The following is a 26,411-nucleotide window of genomic DNA, read 5'->3' as shown; positions in this document are numbered from 1 at the left end:
CGGGAATTTCCGAGCGTCAAAGGATATCTGTGACAATTTTGGAAAAGGCATGATAAAACTGGTTTTTTGTAAGAAAACCCCTCATTTGGTGGTTGTCCCCCATAACGGGGCGAAAACCACCCTATGAGAATTCCTGACCATTAATGAACGAACCTCTATGCCAAATTTTGGAAAGATCCGACAAAAAATAAATTTTTTTCAAGGAAAACCCCATCGGGGTTGCCCCCCCCCCCCACCCATACATTGACGAAAGCTAACCTCCGTGAATTCCTGAGCATCAAAGAACCTCCATGGCAAATTTAGAAAAGATCGGAAAAAAAACTTTTTTTTATATAAGGAGAACCCCCAATGCGGTGTTGCTCCCCCCCCCCCCCATCATGGAGCTTTGAAAACTACCATGTGTGAATTCCCGAGCATCAGAGGACCTCTGTTCCAAATTTGGAAAAGATATGATAAAAACGGTTTTTCTATAAGAACCCCTCCCGTATGGGGATTGCCCCCCATAGCGGAAAGAAAACCACCCTATCAGAATTCCTGAGCATCAAATAACGAAACTCTGCCAAATTCGGAAAGATCCAACAAAAACTGGATTTTTAGTAGGAAAACTACCATAGGGGTTGCCCTCCCCCCCATAGAAGACCGAAAACTACCCTGCGTGAATCCCCGTGCATCAAAGAGCCTATGTATCAATTTTTGGAAAAATCCGACAAAAATTGGATTTTTTCAAAGAACGACCCCCCCCCCCCCCCATCAAGGCCCCCTCCCCTTATAAAGTGATGAAAACTACCCTGCGTGATTCTTGAGCATCTCTCTTCGTGATTCTTGAGCAACCTCTGTGGCAAATTTAAAAAAGATCGGACAAAAACTTTTTTTTAAATACGGAGAACCCCCAATGTGGGGTTGTCTGTCCCCCCCACCCCCCACATAGAGGGTCATAAACGACCTTGTGTGAATTCCCGAGCCTCCAATAACGAACCTCTGTGCCAAATTTGGAAAATATCCGACAAAAATTAGATTTTTTGAAGGAAAACCCCCATTATAAGGGGAGGGGGGTTGATTAGATATCATAGGGAGTTTAATCTGCAATGATTTGTTTTACCTTTTTTAAGAAGTTGTTTGTTTGCATTTTTACATAAATAAAAATTTGCTTGACATATTTTATGTACCAATTACTTGTCTTTTTTTTGATGGGGGGGGGGGAGGGGGCTGCAGGCCCGTTGTTTCAATTTTTTCCCAAATATGACAAAGAGTCTGTACTCAATAAAAATTTTACAGAAAACGAACTAAAACAACGGCCAGTCATGTATAAAAACATGAATGTTCAAAAATCAAGACGGGAGGGGGGGGGTCAATTGACCCCCTCCCTGACCTCGTAAATGACGGGCCTGTGAAAGTGACTATACGTAATAAAGTGGGAAACTACGGTGGTAAGATTCTGAAGTTAGGATTTGATCACACGTACACGAATCTTATAAAATACAGTCGAACCTCGTTATAACGAACTTAAAGGGACCATTAAAATCGATTATTATAAAAAGTTGGTTTGCTTTATCCAAAAAACAATAAACAATAAGACAAAGATTGCGAAAAAGTTCATTTCAGCAGTTATTTGTTTTAAGCGTGTTCGAATTAACGAGGTTCGACTGTATTCTCAAAAAAAAAAAAAAAAAAAAAATTAATGTGCTCAAAGAAAAAAAAAAAAAAAGGAAATAAATTTTCTTAAAAATTTACGAAATTAACGTCCTCATATATGACGAAATTAATTTGACGAAACTAATGCTCTCAAAACTACGAAAATGATTGTTAATTTGACAAAACTAGAATGAAGAAATATTTCGTTACATTTGACGAAATTCGCATCCTCAAACCACTAACAAAAGCAGTTTCTTCAATTTGACGAAATGTTCGCTCGGAGCATATCCCTGGAAGTGGTTTCGTCAAAAACAAAGAAAATTTCGTCAAATTTGAAAGTCCATTTCTGAGAGTGTACCACGCTGCATAAAGCAATCATCAGAGGAAAGTAACACACATAAATAATCATATTTCAAGAATTATACCACGCTGCATAAAGCAATCATCAGACGAAAGTAACACAAATAAATAGTCATATTTCAAGAATTATACCACTCTGCATAAAGCAATCATCAGAGGAAAGTAACACAAATAAATAGTCATATTTCAAGAATTATACCACTCTGCATAAAGCAATCATCAGAGAAAAGTAACACAAATAAATAGTCATATTTCAAGAATTATACCACGCTGCATAAAGCAATCATCAGAGGAAAGTAACACAAATAAATAGTCATATTTCAAGAATTATACCACGCTGCATAAAGTAATCATCAGGAAAATAAATGACCTAAGCAGTACGAAATGTGCGCGACTGTAATATTACCCCCCCCCCCCCCCCCCCCCTGTAGGTACTCGTTGTTAGCATTCATGGATAGTTTTAGTTCATGTGATACGAAATTGACTAAAATAAACCATATTTACCATTAAAATGACGTTTAAATTAAATATGTTCCACACGGTCACACACGCGACGCTCTTTTATGACACACGCCAGAGAGTGCATCAATTTTTTTATTGCCAATGTATGAGCTTCAGGAAAAAAATATTGCATAGAATAACTCCTTAATATATGTGTACACATGTAAAAAACACAGTTCATTTCACTTTTAAATCTTCACACAAAATCATAAATTGAAATGCCAAATTTAAATATGTAATGCTAAGTAATGCTAAATTTAAAATTTTGTAAAATAAAGAGCTATCCCCTACAATAAAAATATTAACATTAAAAAAATTTCAGATATTCTCTGTTGTTACACTAAGGAAAAATAAAAAATAATTTAATAACATCGCAATATATATAAATTTTAAGTGTTACTTTCAAAGAAACAGCTTTTAAAAGTCCCACACGTAGCGGTGGATTGGGTTAATGAATAAATAAACCAACGAATATGTAAATGAATTTAATAAATGAATGAATAATAATCGAAATAAACTCATTCACTTTGCCCCGCAAATACCAGTCAAATTGTACTACTCATTTATAACCAAAACATGCCTATCTTTATCTTTACTAATAATAAAGTTGAAAGTCTCTATATCTGGATATCTCTCTGTCCGGATCTCTCTCTGTCCGGATCTCTCTCTGTCTGTCAGGATCTCTGTGACGCGCATAGCGCCTAGACCGTTCGGCCGATTTTCATGATATTTGGCACAAAGTTAGTTTGTAGTATGGGGTGTGCACCTCGAAAAGATGTTTCGAAGATTTGATGTGGTTCTTTTTCTAATCCAATTTTAAGAACATTTTCCCAAGCAAAATTATCATAAGATGGACGAGTAAATTACGAAATTATCATTACGTGGAACCATAACATGGGCACAAGCCAATTGGCGAGAAATTCACCATACATTATTTGTGAAGATACAGGCGAACCAAAAGACCTCTTAATTTTCTATTACGTGCAAAGCCGTGCGTGTACCACTAGTTACTAAATAAATAAGTACTGTACTGTACATTAGCAGATCTCAATTTGTACTTGAAATGTAAATTACAAAATTTTTATTATTTTTGATATAGTTCAAACAATACGCAATCAGTATCACATTTTGAAAATGGCTTTCATTATTATGTGTAATATGATCTTCTGTGATAACTTTTTTTTTTCAGTCTGGAATCAACAGCATGTTTAATCACGCAGTTAAAATATTGCCAGATAGGGGGCGATGGAAACAGTAAAATACTGCGTGTCCGGGAAAGATCATTACATTTTATATGATTTAATACAAAAAATATTAACATGCAAAATGAAATACAATTTGCTACAAATGAGTGAACAAATGTAAAAGGGTTCCTGATTGATTCCCCATATTGATGGTACTATAAAGTACCATCAATATAGCTGAGTAACAGTACGTGAGCTCAACAGTGATGATCGACAATTGTATCCTTTCCTCAACGAGCTGATGTGTGCATCACATGACTTCCTTTTACTCCAATTTAATGTCATTTCATCATTATTGGCAGTTTTAATGTGGTTCAATTGTTTACACTCTAAATATCAACAGTGGCCAAATTGAAACCAAATTTAAAATTAAAAAAAATCGCCGAATTTGTCGCCAAGTTGGCGACAAAATTTGGCGACCAAAAGACGCGATATATCGCCAAGTGTCCGACAAATTATAACACCACTTGAGTTTACATCGAAATTAACAATGATTTCCTCCCAAAAAGGGACAAAAAACCCCCTTTGGAGCATCCGAATGCAACTTTCGTTGCCTAAGAGAGATAAAAGGAGAGGTGCACAACTAAACTCCACTAGGAGTCTAAGTACCAAATTTCAACTTTCTAGGACATACCGTTTTTGAGTTATGCGTGATACATACACACATACGCACATACGGACGTCACGAGAAAATTCGTGGTAATTAACTCGGGGGTCGTCAAAATGGATATTTTGGGTGTCTGTAGGTTCTTAGGCCACGTGTGGTCGAGTCGAAAAAAAAAACTCAACATTCATTCGGGGGTGAGAAAAATGGAAATTAAGGCCGAGTTTTGAGTGAAAATTTTTTCGCGAATACAATGCTTCCTTTTTACTTTCTTCTATATCTAATATATAGAAGAAAGTATTGGATTCGTGCAAATTTTCGAATTTCGAATTTTGACGGATTCGAACGTTTTGAGGTGTGCTGAGTCCATTTCGACTATTTTTGGAAAATGTCTGTCTGTGTGTGTGTGTGTGTGTGTGTGTGTGTGTATGTGTGTGTGTGTGTCACGTATGTGTGTGACCAGTTTTTTGTGGCCGCTCTACAGCAAAAACTACCGCATGATATTGAACGAAATTTGGCACACATATGTGCCCCTATGTGAACTTGTGCCCATTGGTTTTTGGCGCGAATTCCTCCAAGAGGGGTGGAGCAATGGGACGTTTTTTGAGTTACGCGTGCTTGCTATTCCTCAGGAAGTAACAGGCGGAATCAAACAAAATTTGGTCCATATGTTGTCCCTAACAGGAGCAGGTGCTGATTCAATTTTGGTGTCAATAGCTCAAACGGAGGTTGAGTCATAGAACGTTTTTTGTCGTCAATTGTGACTGCTGTATCTCAAGAAATAACGAACGGAATGAAACAAAAATTTTTTGACAAGTAGCCCTTAGTGGGTATAAGAGCTGATTTTATTTTGGTGTCAACAGCTAAAAAGGGGGTAGCGCAATCGCCCGTTCTTTTTTTCCATTGTGAGTGCCCTATCTCAAGAAGTAATGCTACGTTCTGGTTGAAATTTGGAATATATGTGAATCCATACGTAAACAGGCTTTGGTTCAATTTTGACTCCAATCGCTCCTAGAGGTGTTGATTTTTTTTTTTTTTTTTTGCGAATAAAAATAGTTTTATTAATGTAACAATAAGAAAGATAAATCGTAATAGATTGTCGTCTGCGTATTTCTCGTGATTTTAATTGTATGGAAATGATCGGAAATACTATCCATAGACTAATAATAAGAGTAGACCGAGCTTTCTCATTCTTGCTGATGAAGAAAATTGGTTCACAGATGTATCATGTGACTAGTGGAAGGGCTTGGCGAAGACTTTGGCAGCATGGTTGCTAGATGGCAGCATTATCTATAGTTTGGCACTCGACATGTATTTTAAGACAATGTGTTTTCATTAAAAAAAAAACTTCCAGGTGCAGAGATTGAACTGTTTTTCTTTTAGTTATGCATTATTTTGACATTAGTAATAGTTTTTGATCAGTTTTCGGTAACTTTTATTTCATTTGGAGCTGTCAGCGTTGGCGTGAACGAAATGGCGTAAACGTTTTGCGTTAACGCAAAAATGTACTAATCGGTATCTTAAATTGAAACTGTAGATAAAAATCTTACTGTTTGCTGATTCTTCTTGGTCGATTGCATCTTTTATTGCTTAGAGAGTTATTGAAATTGACTAAAGAAAATGCACAATACTATCTAAACTAAAAACTCACTATATTAACAAAATATTTACAACTTAGAATAACAAATTTACAAATCGGACTCCATAAAAGATCATTCTTCCGTGTTCCATCAATTCTATTTATTTTATTTCGCGCTGGCGTTGATCGTCTGCTACGATCAACGCCCGCTGTTGCTAGGATATCCACCAGTCACATGGTTTGGTTTATGAACAGCAAAAGGGTTGCCATAGCTCGGTCTACTCTTATTATTAGTCTACTAGCTGCGTCGCCCGGCTTTGCACGCTCCACCTCGAAAATAAAAGTTATGTCAAGTGACGCGAGTTCAACACTCAGGCTTGAACCAAAAAAAAAAAGTCAGTGAAATTTTGTGGCAGATTGCGGAAAACCCCCATAAAGTAAACATTTTAAATCCCCTGATTACAGGAAAAACCTCAAAACAAAAACAAGAATTTTACCTGAGCAAAAAAAATGGCAACAGATCTTTCATCTCAATGATTTTCTTCACGCTCACATACATTTTAATAAAAGCATTGTTGCGGAAAGTTGAGATGAAGCACTGAATAATAATTTAAATGGAGGAAAGCCTTCGAAAAATAGGGATTTGATTTTGAAATCTAAGAGTCATAATTAATAGTTTTTAATTGATATCTCCGCTAATTATTATCGGAGGATTATGTTAAATAGCTAAACATGAAGACGGGAGGATTACGAATCCATCGATACCTGGTTCGATGGTCAGTTCACTGTCGTTCGGGAGAAGAAGCTTGGACATAGATAGATAGATAGATAGATACTCAGATTTTATATGTATAAGATGATACTATCTCAATGATTTAAAATTTTTAACTGTTGCCATCTTATGTTTGTTAACAAATAAAATATTTGCAATTAATTCAAGCAAGGCTTTTAAAATAACTTTCGATTTTTGCTCTTTGCTTTGCTTTTGCCATAATTCAGACATTGGGATGGTCGTCAAGTTTTTTGCATGTGTAATTTTGTTTTTGTTGGGAATATTGCTTCCTCGTCAAGCATGGGGAGAGATCAGAAAAAAAAAAGAGAAATATAGAAGAAAGTTTCGTGATGGCCACAACATACTAGTTTGGAAAAGGAAGTAAAAACGGGCATATTAGAAACAGTCGGAAGAAAAAGTTATGGAAATCTCATTTGTAAAGAGCGAAATGCCATTGTGGTGCGATACCTGCCGCGCAGTGATGCGAAAGGAAAAGACAGATTTACAGAAACTGTCAATTGAAAGTGAGTCGAGTCTTGCTAAAACGTAGGACTCTTTGCTTCCTAATTATTATCAAGCAGTTGACATTGGATTCGTCATCTCATTTGTAGAATGAAATTCGGTGAGATGCCACCATATCTTGTCAGGTTTTTCACCAAGTCTGACCATATCTAGTCCATCCCACTATTGTGCTTTTGTTTTGGGCTCAAAGATCCAAATTTTGCGCTGAATATAGTGAGCACTCTCTAGCTTGGGGGAGTGGGGAGGCTTCGTTCCCCAGAATTTTTGGTTTGTTACTGTGTAAATAATAGGGTAAGAGCTCTAGTAATCGTCCATTTAAGACAGCGATTGCGGTTTTTTGTTAACCTATAAATTTCAGCAATCAACACAACAACAAAAACATCATAAGGCTTTAGGCTATACCTTTCTGATAATGACTCACTAAATTGTTTCAGAAATAAAACTATTTTTACTTTCTTTTACAAAAAAGGAAGTATTGTATTCGCGAAAAAAATTTCACTCAAAAATCGATCTTAATTTCCATTTTACTCACCCCCGAATGAATGTTGAGTTTTTTTTTCGACTCGACCACACGTGCATAAGTGCCTAAAAACGTATTAGACACGCAAAATATCCATTTTGACGATTCCCGAGTTAATTACTACGAGTTTTCTCGTGACGTCTGTATGTATGTATGTCGCATAACTCAAAAACGGTATGTTCTAGAAAGTTGAAATTTGGTACGTAGACTCCTAGTGAGGTCTAGTTGCGCACCTCCTCTTTTGGTTGCTCTCGGGTGTTTCTAAAGGGTTTTTTTGCTCCTTTTTGGGGGGAAATCATTGTTAAGTTCGATGTAAACTCAAGCGGTGTTATAATTTGGCGGACACTTGGCGATGTATCGCCAGTCTTTTGGTCGCCAAGTTTTTTCCCAACTTGGCGACTAATTTGGATGTTTTTTTTTCAAAAATCTGGTTTCAATTTGGCCACTGTTGGTGATATTTAGAGAGTAAACTATTTAATCAAATTAAAATTGCCAGTAATGTGAAAATGACATTAAATTGGAGTAAAAGAAAGTCAAGTGATGCACACATCAGCTCGTTATTTAAAAAACTAACCTTTTGTTAACACGAGAAAATGCTCCAGTAGTCGGCCATAGAAATCCAGTGCTCGGCCATGTGTGAGCCCAGTAGTCGGCCGTTTCATTTTCATTACTCTTATGGGGTATGAGTGAATAAATTTAAACAAAATTTAATGCGAAACTTACAGCATTGCATTGTACTTACAAAATTAATTATTCCAATAATTACGAAATAATTCTGCATTCTTGATGTCTTCATAACATCCATGTTTATATTATTTTTCGATTGGCAACCAGTTTGGATATGCATCACAAGCAATAAATTTTTGAGCAATCACGATTGCTTTTTGCTTTCATTTGACTGTTTTTCGATGTGCTATCATTTTATTTTCCCTCCGCCACCCTCCGCACCATCGCCGTCGACCGGCTCCTCAAGATGCTGCTCCTATAGCGAAAACCGTCTCCAGGTAGCGTCCATATCCTACACACACACACACACACACGCATACATGCACACACCTACACACACACACACGCATACATACACACACCTACACACACACACACGCATACATACACACACCTACACACACACACACGCATACAGACACACACCTACACACACACACGCATACATACACACACTTACACACACGCATACATACACACACTTACACACACGCATACATACACACACGTACATACACACGCATACATACACACACGTACACACACACGCATACATACACACACCTACACACACACATATATACATACATACACCTACACACACATACACAAACACGCATACATACAGACACCTACACAAACACACACACCTGCACACAACTATCCACACATTCATGCCTGCACACAGAAACAAACGCATATGCCTGCACACAAAGACACATACCCCCCACACACAACACACAAACGCCTACATACACACACACAGACTCGTGATTGCGAAAACATAATTTGAATTCAAGATGTCAAAATTCAAATTAATTTTTTTAATTATTATTTATCTCCTACATCATTAACTAAAGTAGTATCATCTACTGCGAAAAAAAAAAAAAGAATGGAAAAGACCCAGATTTTTTGGGAAAGGAATTTTGAAAACATAAGAACGTAGATTCCCTCTCCCCCCTTATCTCCCCTCCCCTGGCGCATAATGTTTTCACTGTGCATGCTAAGATAAAGACTGAATAAAAGAGTTGATAAAATTCATGATCAATAAAGAGTGAATTAATGATCAATATGATTGACACTTGACGGGTCCGTGTTCATCAGAACGAAACTTCAACATACGGAAAATAAAATTAAAATTGTAGTTTTGGAAACCTCAAAACAAAGCAAGTTAAAATCCGTTCAAGAAGCACTTAAAAGATTTGCAATCGTAGGCACATCTAAAACAAAATGCATCATAAAAAAGGTACTTTTATTGTGAAAGAACTGAAGTAAGACCAATTATGTTGGCAGGTCCGTATTTTCAAAGTTTTTCACGAGGTGGGGGGGGGGGGGGTAAAGGGTATGAATTCAGTGCATTTTATAGGAAAAATGCATCAAAATACAAGCAAAAATGCTGACTTAAATTATGTTTTTCAAATACAGAGGGTCAACCCCCCCCCCCGCCTATTACCTAGATGACGGGCCTGTATGTAGGTAAATGAAAATTGAGAAATGGGGGATGTTATGAAGATAAAACATTAGAAGCAGTAAAATGATGAAACAATTCTATTTGTCAGAAAAAGTACAAAATTCAAACATTTTCTTTTGAAGAAATAACGTTAGAAAGCGAATTTTTACTCAAAACAGCTAAATTGCCACGGTGTCAATACATTATTTTAATTACTATTTTATGAACTTTAAAAAATCCATATTAAGTACGTAGTCGACTATTGGGTACATCTACCAAACAGTATAGAACCAGTGGTCCATCTGCCATGGCCGACTATCGGAAATGCATAAGAATTCAGTACACAGTGGTTGGCCGCTCCTCTAAAAAACGAACTGATGTGTGCATCACATGACTTCCTTTTACGCCAATTTAATGATAATAGGGCTAAATATTTTCAACCCTAGTTTCTTGCGAACCGAAGCAAAAAAACGTTTTACACAGATTTATTTCCCCATTATTGGCAATTTTAGTGTAATTCAGTAGTTGATTCTTGAATATCACCAACATTTGTCAAATTAAAACCAGACTTAAAATAATAATAATAATAATAATAATAATTAATAAAAAAAAATCTCCAAATTTGTCGCCAAGTTGGCGACAAATCTTGGCGACCAAAATACTGGCGATATATCGCCAAGCGTCCGACAAATTATAACACCACTTGAGTTTACGTCGAAATTAACAATGATGTCATCCAAAAAGGGGCAAAAGACCCCCTTAAGAACATCCGAATACAACCAAAAGGGAAGGTGCACATCTAGGCCCCACTAGGAGTCTACGTACCAAATTTCAACTTTCTAGGACATACCGTTTTTGAGTTATGCGAGATACATACACACATACGCACATACGTACGTACATACGGACGTCACGAGAAAATTCGTTGTAATTAACTCGGGGGTCGTCAAAATGGATATTTCGTGCGTCTGTAGGTTCCTAGGCATATATCCACGTGTGGTCAGGTCGAAAAAAATATCAACATTCATTCGGGGGTGAGGAAAATTGAAATAAAGGTCGATTTTTTTGAATGAAATTTTTTTCGCGAATACAATACTTCCTTTTTGTAAAAGGAAGTAAAAATTGAGTCTAAGAAGGAGTTTATTTTTTAACTTAAGTATTATGCTATACAATCCATTAAAACGTAAGTAAAAGCAAATTTACAGTAGAACGGAAAAAAGAAGGGTACTTAACATTTAAAGATGATGTGTCTTCTTAACAAAAAAAAAAAGCAGAATCGCAAACTTGGATGATGAGCACAACACTTTAAATAAAATGACTCATTACTACTTAATGAAAAGTAATTACGAGTTCACTGTTACTGGATGATAATTGGGGACAAGTAAAGGAATGTAGGAATGCACCGTATCCGATTTTTAATTATACATATTTTATTTATAAGCAGTTTTATGTCCCTGCGGCCGACTACTGGAGCACTTACCCTATACATTCAAAGTAAATTGGGTTTAAGCGTCCTTCTTTAAAAAAAATTGATTTTACGATTTTGAACTGAAGTAGATATTAGCAATCTGAACTAACCTATTCAGAAACAACAATGCCAAAGAACATTATGAAAAGAATATGAAGGAAGAATAATTAATGCGTTTCTGTAACTACTGCGGAGTTCATTTGAAAAATAACATCTCTCTGCCATGTTTTTACTTCCTTTCACAAAAAAGGAAGTATTGAATTCGCGAAAAAATTGTGTGTATGTATGTCGCGTATGTATGTGCGTATGTGTGTATGTATGTCGCATAACTCAAGAACGGAATATCCTAGAAAGTTGAAACTTGGTACTTAGACTCCTAGTGGGGTCTAGTTGTGCACCTCCTTTTTTGGTTGCATTCGGATGCTCCAAAAGGGGTCTTTTGCCCTTTTTTGGGGGGAAATCATTGTTAATTTCGATGTAAACTCAAGTGGTGTTATAATTTGGAGGACACTTGGCTATATATCGCCAGTTTTTTGGTCGCCAAGTTTTGTCGCCAACTTGGCGACAAATTTGGCGATTAAAAAAATTATGTGGTTTCAATTTGGCCACTGTTGGTGATATTTAGAGAGTAAGTTATTGAATCACATTAAAAAACTGCCAATAATGAGAAAATGACATCAAATTGGAGTAAAAGGAAGTCATGTGATGCACACATCAGCTCGTTTTCCTTTCTTGGCCACACTTTCTCAACAGCAGATGACTCACTTCGGATCAGCCACCAAAGTGCCTCTGATTCCGTCGAATCCCAGGTCGGGCGCAGCCACCGCAGCGACTGCCATGGTATTTACGTTGTTGGGCGCCAAATCACAAAGCTCCCGGATTGGACCTGTGGGCATAACAAGGCAGTTGAGCATTGATGGAGTTGAGCATTGATCTCAGGATTGTTGGCACTCGAACTTGGGACTTGGACGAGTTGATTTAAAAATCGATTGTAAACAAGACAATCGGGTTGCAAAATTAAGCGTTGGCGAAACAAACGCGTTATTTTGTAAAGCGGCGTTGTTTACTTTAAAAAAAATAAAAATAAAAAATAAATTTCAAAGGAAAATTTGTGCCCAACTTCATGATAATTGGCACACTGTAGAAGTCCTGATTTGCTTTTGACTCTTTCACCAAGTGCCAACAATGCTGAGGTGCACTATCAGAACTGAGCTATCAGCCATTTTGATGCCATCCGCATTTTTTTGCCATCAAAATGGCTGATAGAGTTGATTAGTTGTTGAGTTTTTTTTAGTTTGCCAATATTCGTATTGAATAGCAGTGGCATAGCGTCAGGAAATGTATGTGCGCTGAACGTTGCCCTTTCAAAATGAAGTTTTAAAATATATTCGTTAATAATATCCCTCGTATTTCGGAACAAAAAAAAAGTAAACGCATTTTTCTGGGGTTGCAAAAAACCAAAAAAGAGCGGGAATAGAAGCGGGAAGCAAAAAAAAATAATGTATACGCTAAAGCCTATTAACTTAAAACTGGTAAATTTACTTCAAATCAAAAAACGCTGCTCTGCGCATGTCTTCTCAAGCAGCCGATATGAAATTCACACGTTTGCTTTTACGCTAGCATCTATTTCGAGATACAGTGAGGTGTTTAAATCTCTTTCTTTTCATTACGCTGTATATTTTCCATTGAATTTCGATTGAGAATGTTTGAGACATACGTGCAATGATGATACTCGAACATATTACTGAATTTTTGGAAAAGTCTCAAGTCAACGATCAATTGGTTGATAAATGGTTAGAATGAAGATCAAGGAGACCAATGGTCGTCTACAAATATTAATACAGGCCAAAGACATTAGGAAATCATTGAAGAAAAATAACGAGGATTATTGGTAAAAATGTAGTAAAAGAAAAAAGACCTGTGACCCTCACTTTCCCCAATCAACTCTAATTTGAATTCTGAAATTTTGAATTCTAATTATGTTTTTCGCAATCACGAGTTGCGACAAGACCCTACTCATTGGAGTTATTGTTTCTAAAAACGCCCCCCCCCCCTCCCGCAAGCATATCCCTCTCCTGGGAGGCTACGTGTGTAAAGTTGAGTGTGTGTGTGTGTGTGTGTAGGGCTTACGTGTATGCACGTAGGTGTGTGCGTGTATGTGTGTAAAGGCGCGCGCGCATGTGTAATTGTGAATGTGTATGAGCAATTGAGCATCACAACATCACAACATCAAGGACGGTCAAGTGAGAACAATAAGCAATCGTGATTGCTTAAAAAAATGTAAAATATAAATAATAAAATATAGCAAGAAACAAAATATATTTCTTGTGTTTGCTTCTAATTCGGGAAAAACACAAGGTATTCATTTATAATATAAGAGTTAAGCAATTTCGTTAAAAAAGCAAACCGGCATCATGCTTCTTCAGAAAAGGATGTGAAAAACATTTAATGCTTTGTGTTGTGCATAGTTCAGCATTTTATTTTTTAGTAAGTAATATTTAGTAGTGAATATTACTTACTGATGAAATAAATGAATATGTTTATTTCATTACCTTTTTGGTTGCTCAGCGTCAGGGGTGCCCACAGGGGGGGGGGGGAATAATGGCGCAAGTTACGCCATCAAAATTGGGGGGGGGGGGAGATTTTTTAAATTTATTTATTTAAATTTATTTCTTGATTTATATTTAATTTAAATTATTTATTTTATTTTAATCTGTTTATATTTCATTTATTTATTTAGTTTGCGTGGGGATATGTCATTGGCGTAGCAGAGAACTTTTCTAATAAAATAATAATAATAATATTAATAATTAAAAATAAATAAACAAACAAATAAAAAATATTTTTAAAAAGTAAATAAAATTAAAAAAAGAGCTAAAAATATACAAATTAAAAAAAAAAGGAAAGAGATGAGAAAAGTTTTGGGGGGATTTGCGTCATTGAACTTGGGGGGGGGGGCACCCCTGCTCAGCGTTCCTTGTGACAAGACCAATCTACTGTTGAATAGCGCATGGCTCAGAAGTAAAAGTATAGAAAGAAATAATAACTGTGCCAATATAAAAGCCCGCGTGTATTTTTCTAATATTTGAACTAATTTTCCAACATTACTCAAAAACCCTATTAATGTCCTGTAATAACTTTCATTAAAGAATCAATATTAATTTGAAAAAAAAGCAGTAAAAATGCATCACAATTATCCATTATATCACCTTAAACTAGGAGGAAAACCTACAAAAAAAAAAAAAAAAAAAGAAAGAAAAATTAATTTGAATTTTGTCATCTTGAATTTAAATTATGTTTTTCGCAATCACGAGTGTGTGTTTGTATGTGTGCGTGTGTGGGGGGGAGTATGTGTATGTGTGTAGGTGTGTGTGTTTGTGTCTGTGTGCAGTCATGAGCGTGTGGGTAGTTGTGTGTATGAGTGTTTGTGTGTGTGGGGGCGGGGTATGTGTATGTGTATGTAAGCATATGTGTTTGTGTCTGTGTACAGGAATGAATGTGTGGGCAGTTGTGTGTATTTGTGTGTATGTGTAGGTGTCTGTATGCATGCGTGTGTGTATGTGTTTGTGTATGTGTGTAGGGGTATGTGTGTGTATGGTGGTGTTTGTATATGTGTGTGTATGTGTTTGTGTGTGCGTGTGTGTTGGTGCGTGTATGTATGCGTTTGTGTGTAGGATATGGACGCAACCTGGAGACGGTTTTCGCTAGAGGAGCAGCATCGTGCGGCCGGCCGACGCGACGGGTGGTGCTGGCAGAGGGTGGCGCCGCGCCGGTGGGAAAAATGATAGCACGCCAAAAACAGTCAAATGAAAGCAATAAGCAATCGTGATTGCTCAAAAAAAAAAACTATAACACATTTGCTCTTTCTAATATTCCAAAAAAATTACAACTCGAAATTAACTAGTAAATTTTAAAAAAAAATTTCTTATATTTTATTACTAATATTCTCAAAACATATGGGTAATTATCCAAAATCCTAACAATATTACGTCCCAGTAGCCTAACACAAAAATTGTTAAACTCAGAAAATGTTTTCATTTTTTTAATAGTTAGAAATAACTTATCTGATGTTATCCTACTCTTATTAAAACAATAAAGCATTGATAAGATAAATAAATACCTTTGTGCTGAACAGTAAAGTAAGACAAAACAACGTAAGCAGAAGCACAAATTTGTAAATTTGTAGCACAAATTTGTTTACAAATTTGTGCTTCTGCTTGCGTTGTTTTGTCTTACTTTAATAAAGCATTGAGTTTTTTCTACAAAATTTTTTAACTAACCAGAAAATCACTTTTTGCATGTTTCCATCCGTTTTTCAAATAGAATTAAATTATTTAAAAACTTTATATCAACATTCCACAAATTCGATTTTTAGTACAAAATAAAACATACTTTAAGGTGTAAAATGGCATTCTTTAATAAATTAAATTACTTAAATCATCAAGGCACATCGTTTTGAACTTTGTCCCCAGGTTTCATGTCATTCTCCTGTCCTAGAAATGAGTTCAATTATTATAGATTTAAAATAAAAGGAATTTTTGATTTGCTGTGCTACAACACTGTTTATTATCACCATTTTGTTAGATTCCTTGAGTATTAAGTTCATATGAATTGTCTGATATTCTTACTAAAACTTTGTTCAAAATCGGTATGTTACATTTTTGCTGTAATTCTCATAGACAAAATTTCTGTGTTAAATAAAAGAAAAATAATAATTGTACTCGCAATGTGTGTAGTTGAACTAAGAGGTTGGAATAAAAAAATAATATTAGTTACCTTGATTATAATCCTGGGATTACGCAACAGGCAAATTGTATGGAAAATGTCATACTCCTGTCGTAAAAAAATTGTCATACTCCTGTCCTAAAAAAATCACTCTCCTAGTATTAATTCTCAAGCACTGGTAATGCATCCCGTAGATAAGGATTTATTTCCAAAACATTAATTGTAAAATAAGATGGATTGAAAAAAAAATTAAATTTGGCAATCGATTTAAAAAAATATATATCAGTGGAATAATTCAGTTTGTTTAATATTTTTTTGTTGTTCAGATGAATCGTTCCAAAAGAGATTTATTGGTTAGACATTTGTTTATCTGAATGTTGCTCGAATAGGTTAGTAATGTTGCTATACATTTCGTAGTCGCTTTAAATTAAAAGTAAAATACATGTTATTAATAATGCTGATTCCTTTTTTTTATGTTTGTATTTCCTGAACTATAAAACAATTCACAGATAATGAGAAAGTAACTTTTCTTCTTGTAAATTTTATCATACTGTGTATCGCTAACTTAAAGAAAGTTTTAATGTAGCAATTGGTTTTTCCCCCGTTGAAATGAATGTCCGTTATTCAGAGTGTAAGCTATTCAGCGTGAATAATATGGAAAAACTTATGTGGGACTTATACTTGAAGAAATTGGGGGGTGTACGTTAACAGAGGTTTTACATAAATTTTGCTTTCTCATTTAATAACCATACTTTTTGATTTAGGCTTCAGTTATTTCTTTATTACTATAGTTACGTCCCATTAAGAAATTAATTTTGTAACTCTCCTGGTGCTGCTTGCCAGTCTCTTGCTGTATGAAAATTTGACCCCCCCTTTTGAAGTGTAACATAGTTAAAGTGAGTTCTCTCTATTTTTCACTTAATAGGTTTCCAACAAGGAGCAAGTTTTTTTTTTTTCAGATTTTTTTCATCATTTTTATTTAAAAAAAATGTGATTGGAAAATGTCATTTTTTTTGGAGAATCACCAATATGTACAAAATGTCATAGAACGAAAATAATCAGACAATAAATTTAAAAATATGACAGGTGAATTCAGTCGGACCTCCATACATCGAAGTAGCAAATTGCCGGAAAAAATCGATTTATAGAAATTTTGATATATGGAAACGATCTTATTTTATCATAAAAGTATCCTAAAACATTAAAATAAAAGCTAATTTTCGTATATGAAACTCAATTTATAATTTATACGAGCATCGGATTAAATGAAAATTAATAATTAAAAAATAAACAGAAATTACATTTTTACGCCAACATACATCTTAATATTCTTCGGCAATTCAACTTGATCGCAAAATTAGGGGATTTTCGTTTTAACAATGTGATCCAGAGAAAAGTAAAAAATCAATCTACTTAACTTGAATGATTTTTACTGAAGTTAAGAAGACTAGGAATGATAATCATTAGACAAAAGGGATAACTTGAAGCCGATTTTACAGTGTCACTGGTCACAACTAAAATTTGAAATAAAGTTGTGGGAATTTAAGAACTCCAGAACGGAATAACGACCTATCTTCACACCCCTCAACCCCAGATTCCTTATGAGTTCCGTAGCAACCTTTAGTGAATGTAATTTCCTCCCCTTACCTTCATTTTTCATGAGACAGTCTAAAGTGGAAGAACAATCTACGAATGTCTCGAAAAAAGTTTCGATATATAGAGATTTTTTCGATATATAGAAACAATTTTTCTATATAATGAACGAAGAAATTTGCTGCGATTTCGATGCATAAAAAATTTTGATATGTGGAAGTTCGATATATGGAGGTTCTACTGTAATTCAGTTTGTTTTCTTTTTACTATGTTTTGATTTTTGCTTTTTGATTACAGACGATATTTTTCACTACTAAATCGTTGATAAAAGTATGAAAGACTGTCGGAGAACAAATTGTTTTTCCAGCAATAGGGATGCACTAGCTGAAAAACAACTTTTACAGCGACTCCTCCTGATCGTGCCAAATGGGCCTCCTGCTGTATACAAAAACAAACGTTCTGGTACTATCTGAAAATTTTGAAGACCCCCCCCCTTCCCGTTATCTATCTTTAATGTCTCCCACTACTTGAATGGTCTTTCATTTTATTTCTTTTATATTTTGATCTTCTGCTCGGTTACATATTTTGATAACTGGTAGAAATAGTCCATAATTTCAATAATGCAACAAAAATGGGTGAACTCTCACCATCATAGAGCACCACGGCATCGTCTGTGACCCGAGCGTTTTTCTCTTTCAGGTTACCCCTCAATTTCAAGCTTAGCGGATGTTTCTTCATCGTCACGTGCAAGCTCTATAATAAAAAGGGAAGATTTAAAGTAAGACGTCATTTCTTTTTTAGTAAAACGTGAAAATTTCGGAAACGACATACAGTTAAAAAAATCTAAAAAATAAATAAATAAATAAATAAAAATTAATTTGAATTTTTTCATTTTGAATTCAAATTATGTTTTTCGCAATCACGAGTGGATGTGTGTATGTAGGCGTGTGTGTTTGTGTGTGTGGGGGGGGGGGGTGTTTGTGTGTAGCGGTATGTGTGAGTGTAGGCATGTGTGTTTGTGTCTGTGTGTAGACATGAGTGTTGGTAGTTGTGTGTATGAGTGTTTGTGTGCGTGGGGGCAGGGTATGTGTATGTGTGTGTAGGCATATGTGTTTGTGTCTGTGTGCAGGCATGAATGTGTGGGTAGTTGTGTGTATGTGTTTGTGTGTGCATGTGTAGGTGTCTGTATGTATGCGTGTGTGTGTATGTGTTTGTGTGTGTGTGTGTGTGTGTGTTTGTGTGTGTGTTTGTGTATGTGTGTGTGTGCCTGTATGTATGTGTGTGTATATGTGTTTGTGTATGTGTGTACGTGTAGGTGTATGCGTGTGTATGTGTAGGTGTGTATGCGTGTGTATGTGTAGGTGTATGTGTGTGTGTGTATCTGTGTGTGTGTGTAGTTGTGTATGTATGCGCGTGTGTGTAGGATATGAACGCAACCTAGAGATGGCTTTCGCTATAGGAGCAACATCGTGAGGAGCCGGTCGACAGTGATGCTGCAGAGGGTGCTGGCGGGAAAATAAAATAATAGGACCTCAAAATAGTAAAATGAAAGCAATAAGCAATCGTGATTTCTCAAAAAAAAGACCTCTAAATCAAGGAATCTTAACCTGGAAGAGGGCATCCTTAGGGGGGCGTAGAAGAATTTCAAAGAAGGCGGGAAAGTTTAAAAAAGTAAAATGAAAAGTAAAAGTAAAATTTGCTCAATTTTGAGGTCACATGTAAATATTTTCTTCATTATCGCTTATCGCTTATGTTCTCAAGCACATATCTCCGTGAGTTTATATTTTCTGTATTTCCATACATAATATCAAACTATAAAACAAAATATTGAAAGGAACCTGAGAGAAGAGCTTTTTCACAGTTAATATTCAGACATTTGTCAAAGACAGACAGTGGTAACCCGCCCACAGATGTAATGAAAATGACTGGTACTACATGCCACTCTCACCTAGATGACCTCAAATCATTTCGTATTTAATTCTTTCATTTTTGATTTCATGTGTTTAATAAATACTATTTTGACTTCCTTTTACAAAAAAGGAAGTATTGTATTCGCAAAAAAACTTTCACTCAAAAATCGGCCTAAACTTACATTTTTCTCAGCCCCGAATGAATGTTGAGTTTTTTTTTCAACCCGACCACTTGTGGATATATGCCTAAGAACGAACAGACACCCGAAATATCCATTTTGAAGATCCCCGAGTTACTTACAACGAGTTTCCTCGTGACGTCTGTATGTACGTATGTAGGTGCGTATGTGTGTATGTATCTCGCATAACTCAAAAACGGTATGTCTTAGAAAGTTGAAATTCGGTGCGTAGAGTCCTAGTGGAGCCTAGTTGTGCACCTTCCCTTTTGGTTGCATTCGGATGTTCCTATGGGGTTCTTTTGCCCCTTTTTGGGGGGAAATCATTGCTAATTTCGATATAAACTCAAGTGGTGTTTTAATATGTCGAACACTTTTCGATATTTCGCTATTCTTTTGGTCGCCAAGTTTTTTTTTGCCAACCTGGCGACAAATTTGGCGTTTTTTTTTTAATTTTAAATTTGTTTCAATTTGGCCACTGTTGGTGATAATTAGAAAGTAAACAATTGAATCACATTAAAATTGCAAATAATGGCTAAATGACATAAATTTGAGTAAAAGGAAGTCATGTGATGCACACATCAGCTCGTTTTAAAATGAAGTTGCGTACGGAAATGTTAAATTTTCTATACGATCTTATCTATATCTTCATAATTAACCAGCTTCAGCTATCCGAACCAGAAAATCATTTTCAGTAACAAATTATGTTTTTACCAATTTTATTGACCACATATGGTAGTGGTGGTGGTTGTGTGAAAGGGGGGAGGGGAGGACATGAAATATGGCCTTACATAAGTATTTAAAAGGGGAGGGGCGAAGCGCCTGAAAGGTTGTGAACCCCAGCTCCAAATGCAGCTTTAAAAAGAAAAATCTGCTGGAAGTTTAATTTATTCTGACATTTCATTTCCTGCAGACAACAGATTTTACCTCTTCTTTTGCAGCTGATGAATGAAGTTGGTAGATTGAACAGACAGATAAAATTAATCGATATTGGTTGACCTTTACGTATCGTGATAGTTTAGTCTTGCTGAAATATCAAACTGCAAGTGTAAGCAAACAAGGCCATTCTCTAATGACAGAAGAGAATGAGTGAAAATGTTTTTGAGCAATCACATTGCTTATTGTTCTCATTTGACTGTTTTGAATTCCTATGATTTTATTTTCCCACCAGCACCCTCTACAGCACCACCGTCGATCGGCCCCTCCCGATGCTGCTCCTCTAGCGAAAACCGTCTCCAGGTTGCGTCCATATCCAACATACACGCGCATACATACACACACACAACTACACACAGACACATCTACACACACACAACTGCACACAGACACATCTACACACACGCATACACACACACCTACACACTCGTGATTGCGAAAATCATAATTTGAATTCCAGGTGTAAAATTTTCAATTTTTTTTTTCTGAGCAATCACGATTGCTTATTGTTCTCACTTGACTGTTTTGAATTCCTATCTTTTTATTTTTCCGCCAGCACCCTCTGCCAGCACCACCGTCGCGTCGACCGGCCTCACGATGCTGCTCCTCTTGCGAAAACAGTCTCCAGGTTGCGTCCATATCCTACGCATGCACACACATACACACACTCATGCCTGCGCACAGACACAAACACATATGCCTACATACACACACACACGAACGTCTACACACACGCAGCACTGCATACACAACACGCACACACATACACACGCACCCACACACATGCGTCTGAAGGATTTTACATGGAAACGCTCTTTGATTTGTGACATGCGGGGGGAGGTGTATGCCCATAGCTCGGTTTGATCCACGGAACTTCGCGATACTAAACCAGTGCTTTAACCTCTGAGCCAAAAGGCCCTTAAGGCTCAGAGACAAAGTTGGGCTATGCGCTCCTTGATGTGCACCATATTAGAGATGAGACGGGCTCAGCCCGGGCCCGAAGCGGGCTCGGGCTCTAAAACCGAAAACAGGTTTCGGGCTCGGGCGGGATCGGGCTCAAGCAAAGATATTCAGTCGTCAATCTCCAAACAAATTCAAAGCAAATAAACATTTTCCTACTATGAGAAAATGAAAGAAACATTTAAATCAGTTCGATCAATGTGAAAATTTAACCAAAAAAATTAAAGAAATTAACTCTTATTTATTGTAGTTTTTTGCGATTACTATTGCAATATGTCATACAGTATGAAGTGGGGCATTTTGAGAAAACTTAGAAACTTCTGTTAATGAAGAACATTCGACGTAACATTTTTCATTAACAGAGAGATCATGTCAGACTGTAGAAGGCTCTTGTTTTGATACAAGAAAGTTTCCTTCGGGCTCGGATTTTGGTCCGAGACAATATCACCCGGACTCGGTTGCAAATTTTCGGGCTCGGGCGAGCGCGGGCTCTCAAAAATGAGCCCGAACTCATCTCTACACCATAATACTACCACTGGAGTGGAGAAGTGAGACAGTGAGGGAACGATATTTTAATCAGATGGGGGGGGGGGGGGATAAGCGGATGTAGATGTGTCTGTTGCTACAGCTGTCGTTGCTGAGTGTATAGCTGCTGCAGAGCGAGAGGCGTGCAATGTTGCCATCCGCAGTTGGGCGCATGAGAGTGAGTGCGCCAGCGGTTGGGGCGGATGAGAGAAATGGAAGGTACCACGCTAAAATTCACCGTCTGCACGTGGCAGGACATTCATACATAAAGCGTGGGGAAGTTGTCTTCCATTTCTCACCGAAACTCGCAAAATTTGGCGACTTTTCTCACAATTTCGACAGACTTTAAGACCTTATATCTCGATAACGGGGAGACGAGGACAAATAATTTATGTGTCAAAAGAAGTGGGGGGGGGGGGGGTAGATGTTTTCCACTTCTTTTTCAATTGTAACTTAGTTAGATTTTTTTATTTTTCATTTTTACACTAGCATATGGTTTCTTTGTTAGATCGGCTTTGAAATCATCGAGCCACCAAAATGATCTTCACCGAGTTAAATGGTAGCATAAAAGTTGATTAATTTCCCCATTACAAAGGAAAAGCAATAAGCCAGTTTAAGGCAATTCGTGGGGAATTCCAATAACATCCGTTTGAATTACAACCTACAGCTAACTAATACCAGCAATGAGTTAACCCAGGGCTGTCCAACTGGCGACCCGCGGGCCGCATGCGGCTAACCAACATATATTGTGCGGCCCGCATCGATGTTGACATTCTTGCCTTTGTAAAGAAGGCGGATATGCCTCAGTTTTCCCATTAAAATGTAAGCCAATTGTTTTATAATCCTTCTGTTTCATTGTTTTATAATGAATAATTATTATTTGTTATTGTATAAGAGGTAAGAGGTTATTGTGTTAGCATAAAATATTATTTTATTTTATTTTTTATTCTCGGTCCACAGCCGATAATTTAAAGAAAATAATTTAAAGTTAAGTGTACCTACTTTAAGCCCAGTCTGGTAAAAGTAGAACCTGTCAACTAGTTGGTGCTAACACTTCAATCGACGATTCCCCCACGCCATAATTAATGGCGACTGTTTACTGAAACCATCGGAGATTGCATGTCTCGATGTGTCGATTCAGAAAAGTTGAGTTGTCACCTGATCGACTCGAATTAATTCCACTCGTTGACCGCACGTGCTATGGAGAGGAGTACGAATATTCGCGGCAGTGGAATATGCAAATGAGTGATGGTCGAAGTAGAAGTTAGTGTGGTGACGTCATCGAGGCATGGAATCTCATTGGTTGATAAAACATATATATTGTGGCGAGTGGCAGCAAGCGATCACGCTCTCGTTTTTCTTCTTTCAACGATCCCCAGTGGTTGGTTCTGATCGTGAAGCCTAGTCCGGCTCACGTGTGGGGGGGGGGTTTTCCCCGCGATACTAGCGGGGGTTTTTGTGGTATGTGATGTTTAAATCTTCCAAGTCCTGGAATTAGTGAGTCCAGGTGAAGAACCTGTTGTGTTGTGTCCGGCCAATTAAAATGTCGGGGATGTGAGTTCCACGTGTCTACCTGTGATGCTCACCGATCTACGAATTGTGTAATGTTGCCTGTTCAGTATGGACATTCCTGAAGTGTGATTCGGCGGACCTTTTTGTGAGTCTTCAAGCTGATCCTTCGGAGTGGCAAGCGATTGCATCGACGTTTTGGTGACATTTTTCTTTATTTTCTGGAACCACTTTTGTTATGATATTTTGGGGGTGTATTTTATGGGGATGTTATTCTAGTCATATTTAATAAATGTATTTTTCTGAAACATGTTTTTTGCTTGTCTCCAACTTGACATTACACGGCCAGTTAATGTTGGCTTAGTTTAAATATCTTAACTTCTGGATTTTAAACTTAACCTAAATTTATGCCAACATATTGTTCAATTTTTTCAAACTGCGGCCCGCCAGGTGCTCAGTGACCGGAATTCTGGCCCGTGGGCTCTTTGCAGTTGGACAGCCCTGAGTTAACCCATTCTTCATTTGGCAAGAAGCAGGTCGGAAATTCTACCTACATCGATCCGATTTTGTTCCCTAGCATGGAGAACTGTCTTTTAGGGTTTGAAAATATCCCCTGAAAACAAGCTCAAAGTGTATGTACCTTCAGTTTTCCTGCTTCTGACAATTTCCTGACGTCTTCGGCTCCCCAGAAAGCACCACTGGGAACGTACAGTCCGTGGATGAGCGCGGAGCGCTTCAGGTCGGTGAACAATGCCTCGTCGCACAAGGCTGAAGGCGATCCTATCTGAAATGAAGGTTGCTTTTTATGAACAGGAAATATTTGACACAAATGTTGAAGACGCTCATGTGTGTGCTGCTTAAAGAGAGTTACACATAATCAAGTTTGATTACACAAACACGCAGAATTTTGCCTTCGCCATCACAATTACTTATTTATTTATTTCATTATACAGAAGCTGAATAGCTTCACATACATTGAGAACTGCGTACAAAGCGCCTTGCTTCCGGACACCCATAGAAAAGATTTACAACACAAGAGGAGGAAATAACACCTAAGACACCGGCGGGAATCGAACCCACGACCTCCGAATTAGAAGACGAAGCTTCTACCACAGAGCCATGGACCCCACGCGCCATCATATAGTATGTACATATTTGCAAAAGCATTGCTTCGTACTGCCAGGTTTTTTGAGCAATCACGATTGCTTATTGTTTTCATTTGACGGTCCTTGGCGTTGCGGTTCCTTCTTCAGCTTGGACCAGGGGCCTCTGCAGCACCACCGTCCACCGGCTCCTCTGGTCCTGAGCATTGTCCCCGGAACCCGCGTCTCCTTGTCGGTGGCGTCCATGTCCTACACACATGTACGCTCACACACATACACACTCACACTCACAGACGCGCGCCGCTGCACACATACACACACGCCTAAGTGCATACACACAGGTCTATGCACGCGTGTCTGCACACAAACATACACACAACTATACACACGTAACCGCCCAGGAGGAGGGGCAGGCTTGGGGGGACAGAAGGCGTTTCTAGAAACAATAACTCCAATGAGTACTATCATGTAGTGATTGCGAAAAACATAATTTGAATTCAAAATTTCAGGATTCAAATTAATTTTTCTTGGGGGGGGGGGGGGTGACGATAAATATCAAGTAAAAATAGTATTAAAATATACCCAGAGTTTATTGCGAAATATTCTTAGTGAATTTTAGAATTTGCAATAAAAATGTTTTATTTTGCAAATAGAAATAAGTTTTGCTTGTGCATAAATATACATTCCTTAGTGTACCACATCCCCCACATTTATTAAAGGGCTTCCATTCCAAGGGGTCCTTTCATTTTTGCTTAGCATAGAAATAGGTACATAATAACAAGTTTTAACCACAGAGATAGAATTTCCTATTCCTATTCCTATTCAGAGTCACAACTGACTACAACTGTATTTATGTCGAGGACTGCATACTAAGTGCCTTGCCTCCATTATTTTATATACCGATAGATGGCAGCACCATCACCGGATCGAACAGTTAATGAGAATTTAGAACTAGTCCAGGAGCTGATAGCTGCCTGGTGCTAGCACCCCCAGAGGTATCGTTTCACTTGGAGGACATTGAGACACGAGCATATTTAACGTCGCCCAGTCCCCTTTAATGACGACGGTGGGTCTTCGACCATCGAGGTTCGAACTCAGGATCCTCCGGCCCCGAATCCGACACTCTACCGATCGGGCTATTACGGCCCAGAGATAGAATTTAACTAGAGTGCATGGTCAGATTAGCGAAAAGGTCATGAATAGAATTGCCAATCCAACGCGCAATTCATAAAAGTGGCAAAGTTGGTGCCAAACAGCAACCCTCTTTCTTTACTTCCATTATCACTTCCTGGAAGCCTTCTTACTCCAAGCTCTATTGCTGTGGTACCTCTTACTACTCCTATGTCGCAGGCAGGGGTGCCCACCTAGGGGGAAGGGTCATGGCGCAGACTGCGCCATTGAAATTTTTAGGGGGGAGGGTGTTTTGATGGGTATTTTTCTCATTTTTGAGGGGATCTTGTTTTTTTTTCAGGGTGGGGAGGGATCTTTGCGACATTGAGGGGGATGCGCCCTTGCCCTTAGGGGGGGTTTTCACCCCTGGTCGTAGACCACGCTTAGTAAACACGCCACTTGTGTAAGTATGTCTGAACAATTTTA

General features: G+C 37.4%; 1 protein-coding gene across 1 annotated transcript in view; it reads right to left on the bottom strand.

Moving 5' to 3' along the window:
• LOC129224442 (aspartate dehydrogenase domain-containing protein-like) overlaps positions 1–26,411 on the bottom strand; it is a 48,247-nt gene that overhangs the window by 16,195 nt on the left and 5,641 nt on the right. The window contains exons 3-5 of the mRNA XM_054858897.1: positions 24,353–24,496; positions 18,344–18,449; positions 12,144–12,264 (exon numbers count right to left, since the gene is read on the bottom strand). Of these exons, the coding sequence (XP_054714872.1) occupies positions 12,144–12,264; positions 18,344–18,449; positions 24,353–24,496 (371 nt within the window). The remainder of the gene's footprint in view (positions 1–12,143; positions 12,265–18,343; positions 18,450–24,352; positions 24,497–26,411) is intronic.

Source organism: Uloborus diversus, chromosome 6 (assembly GCF_026930045.1).
Source record: "Uloborus diversus isolate 005 chromosome 6, Udiv.v.3.1, whole genome shotgun sequence".
In the NCBI taxonomy this organism is placed as follows: Eukaryota; Metazoa; Arthropoda; class Arachnida; order Araneae; family Uloboridae; genus Uloborus; species Uloborus diversus.
Note: the sequence above shows the minus strand (reverse complement) of the source record. Positions and strands in the feature narration are given on the sequence as shown.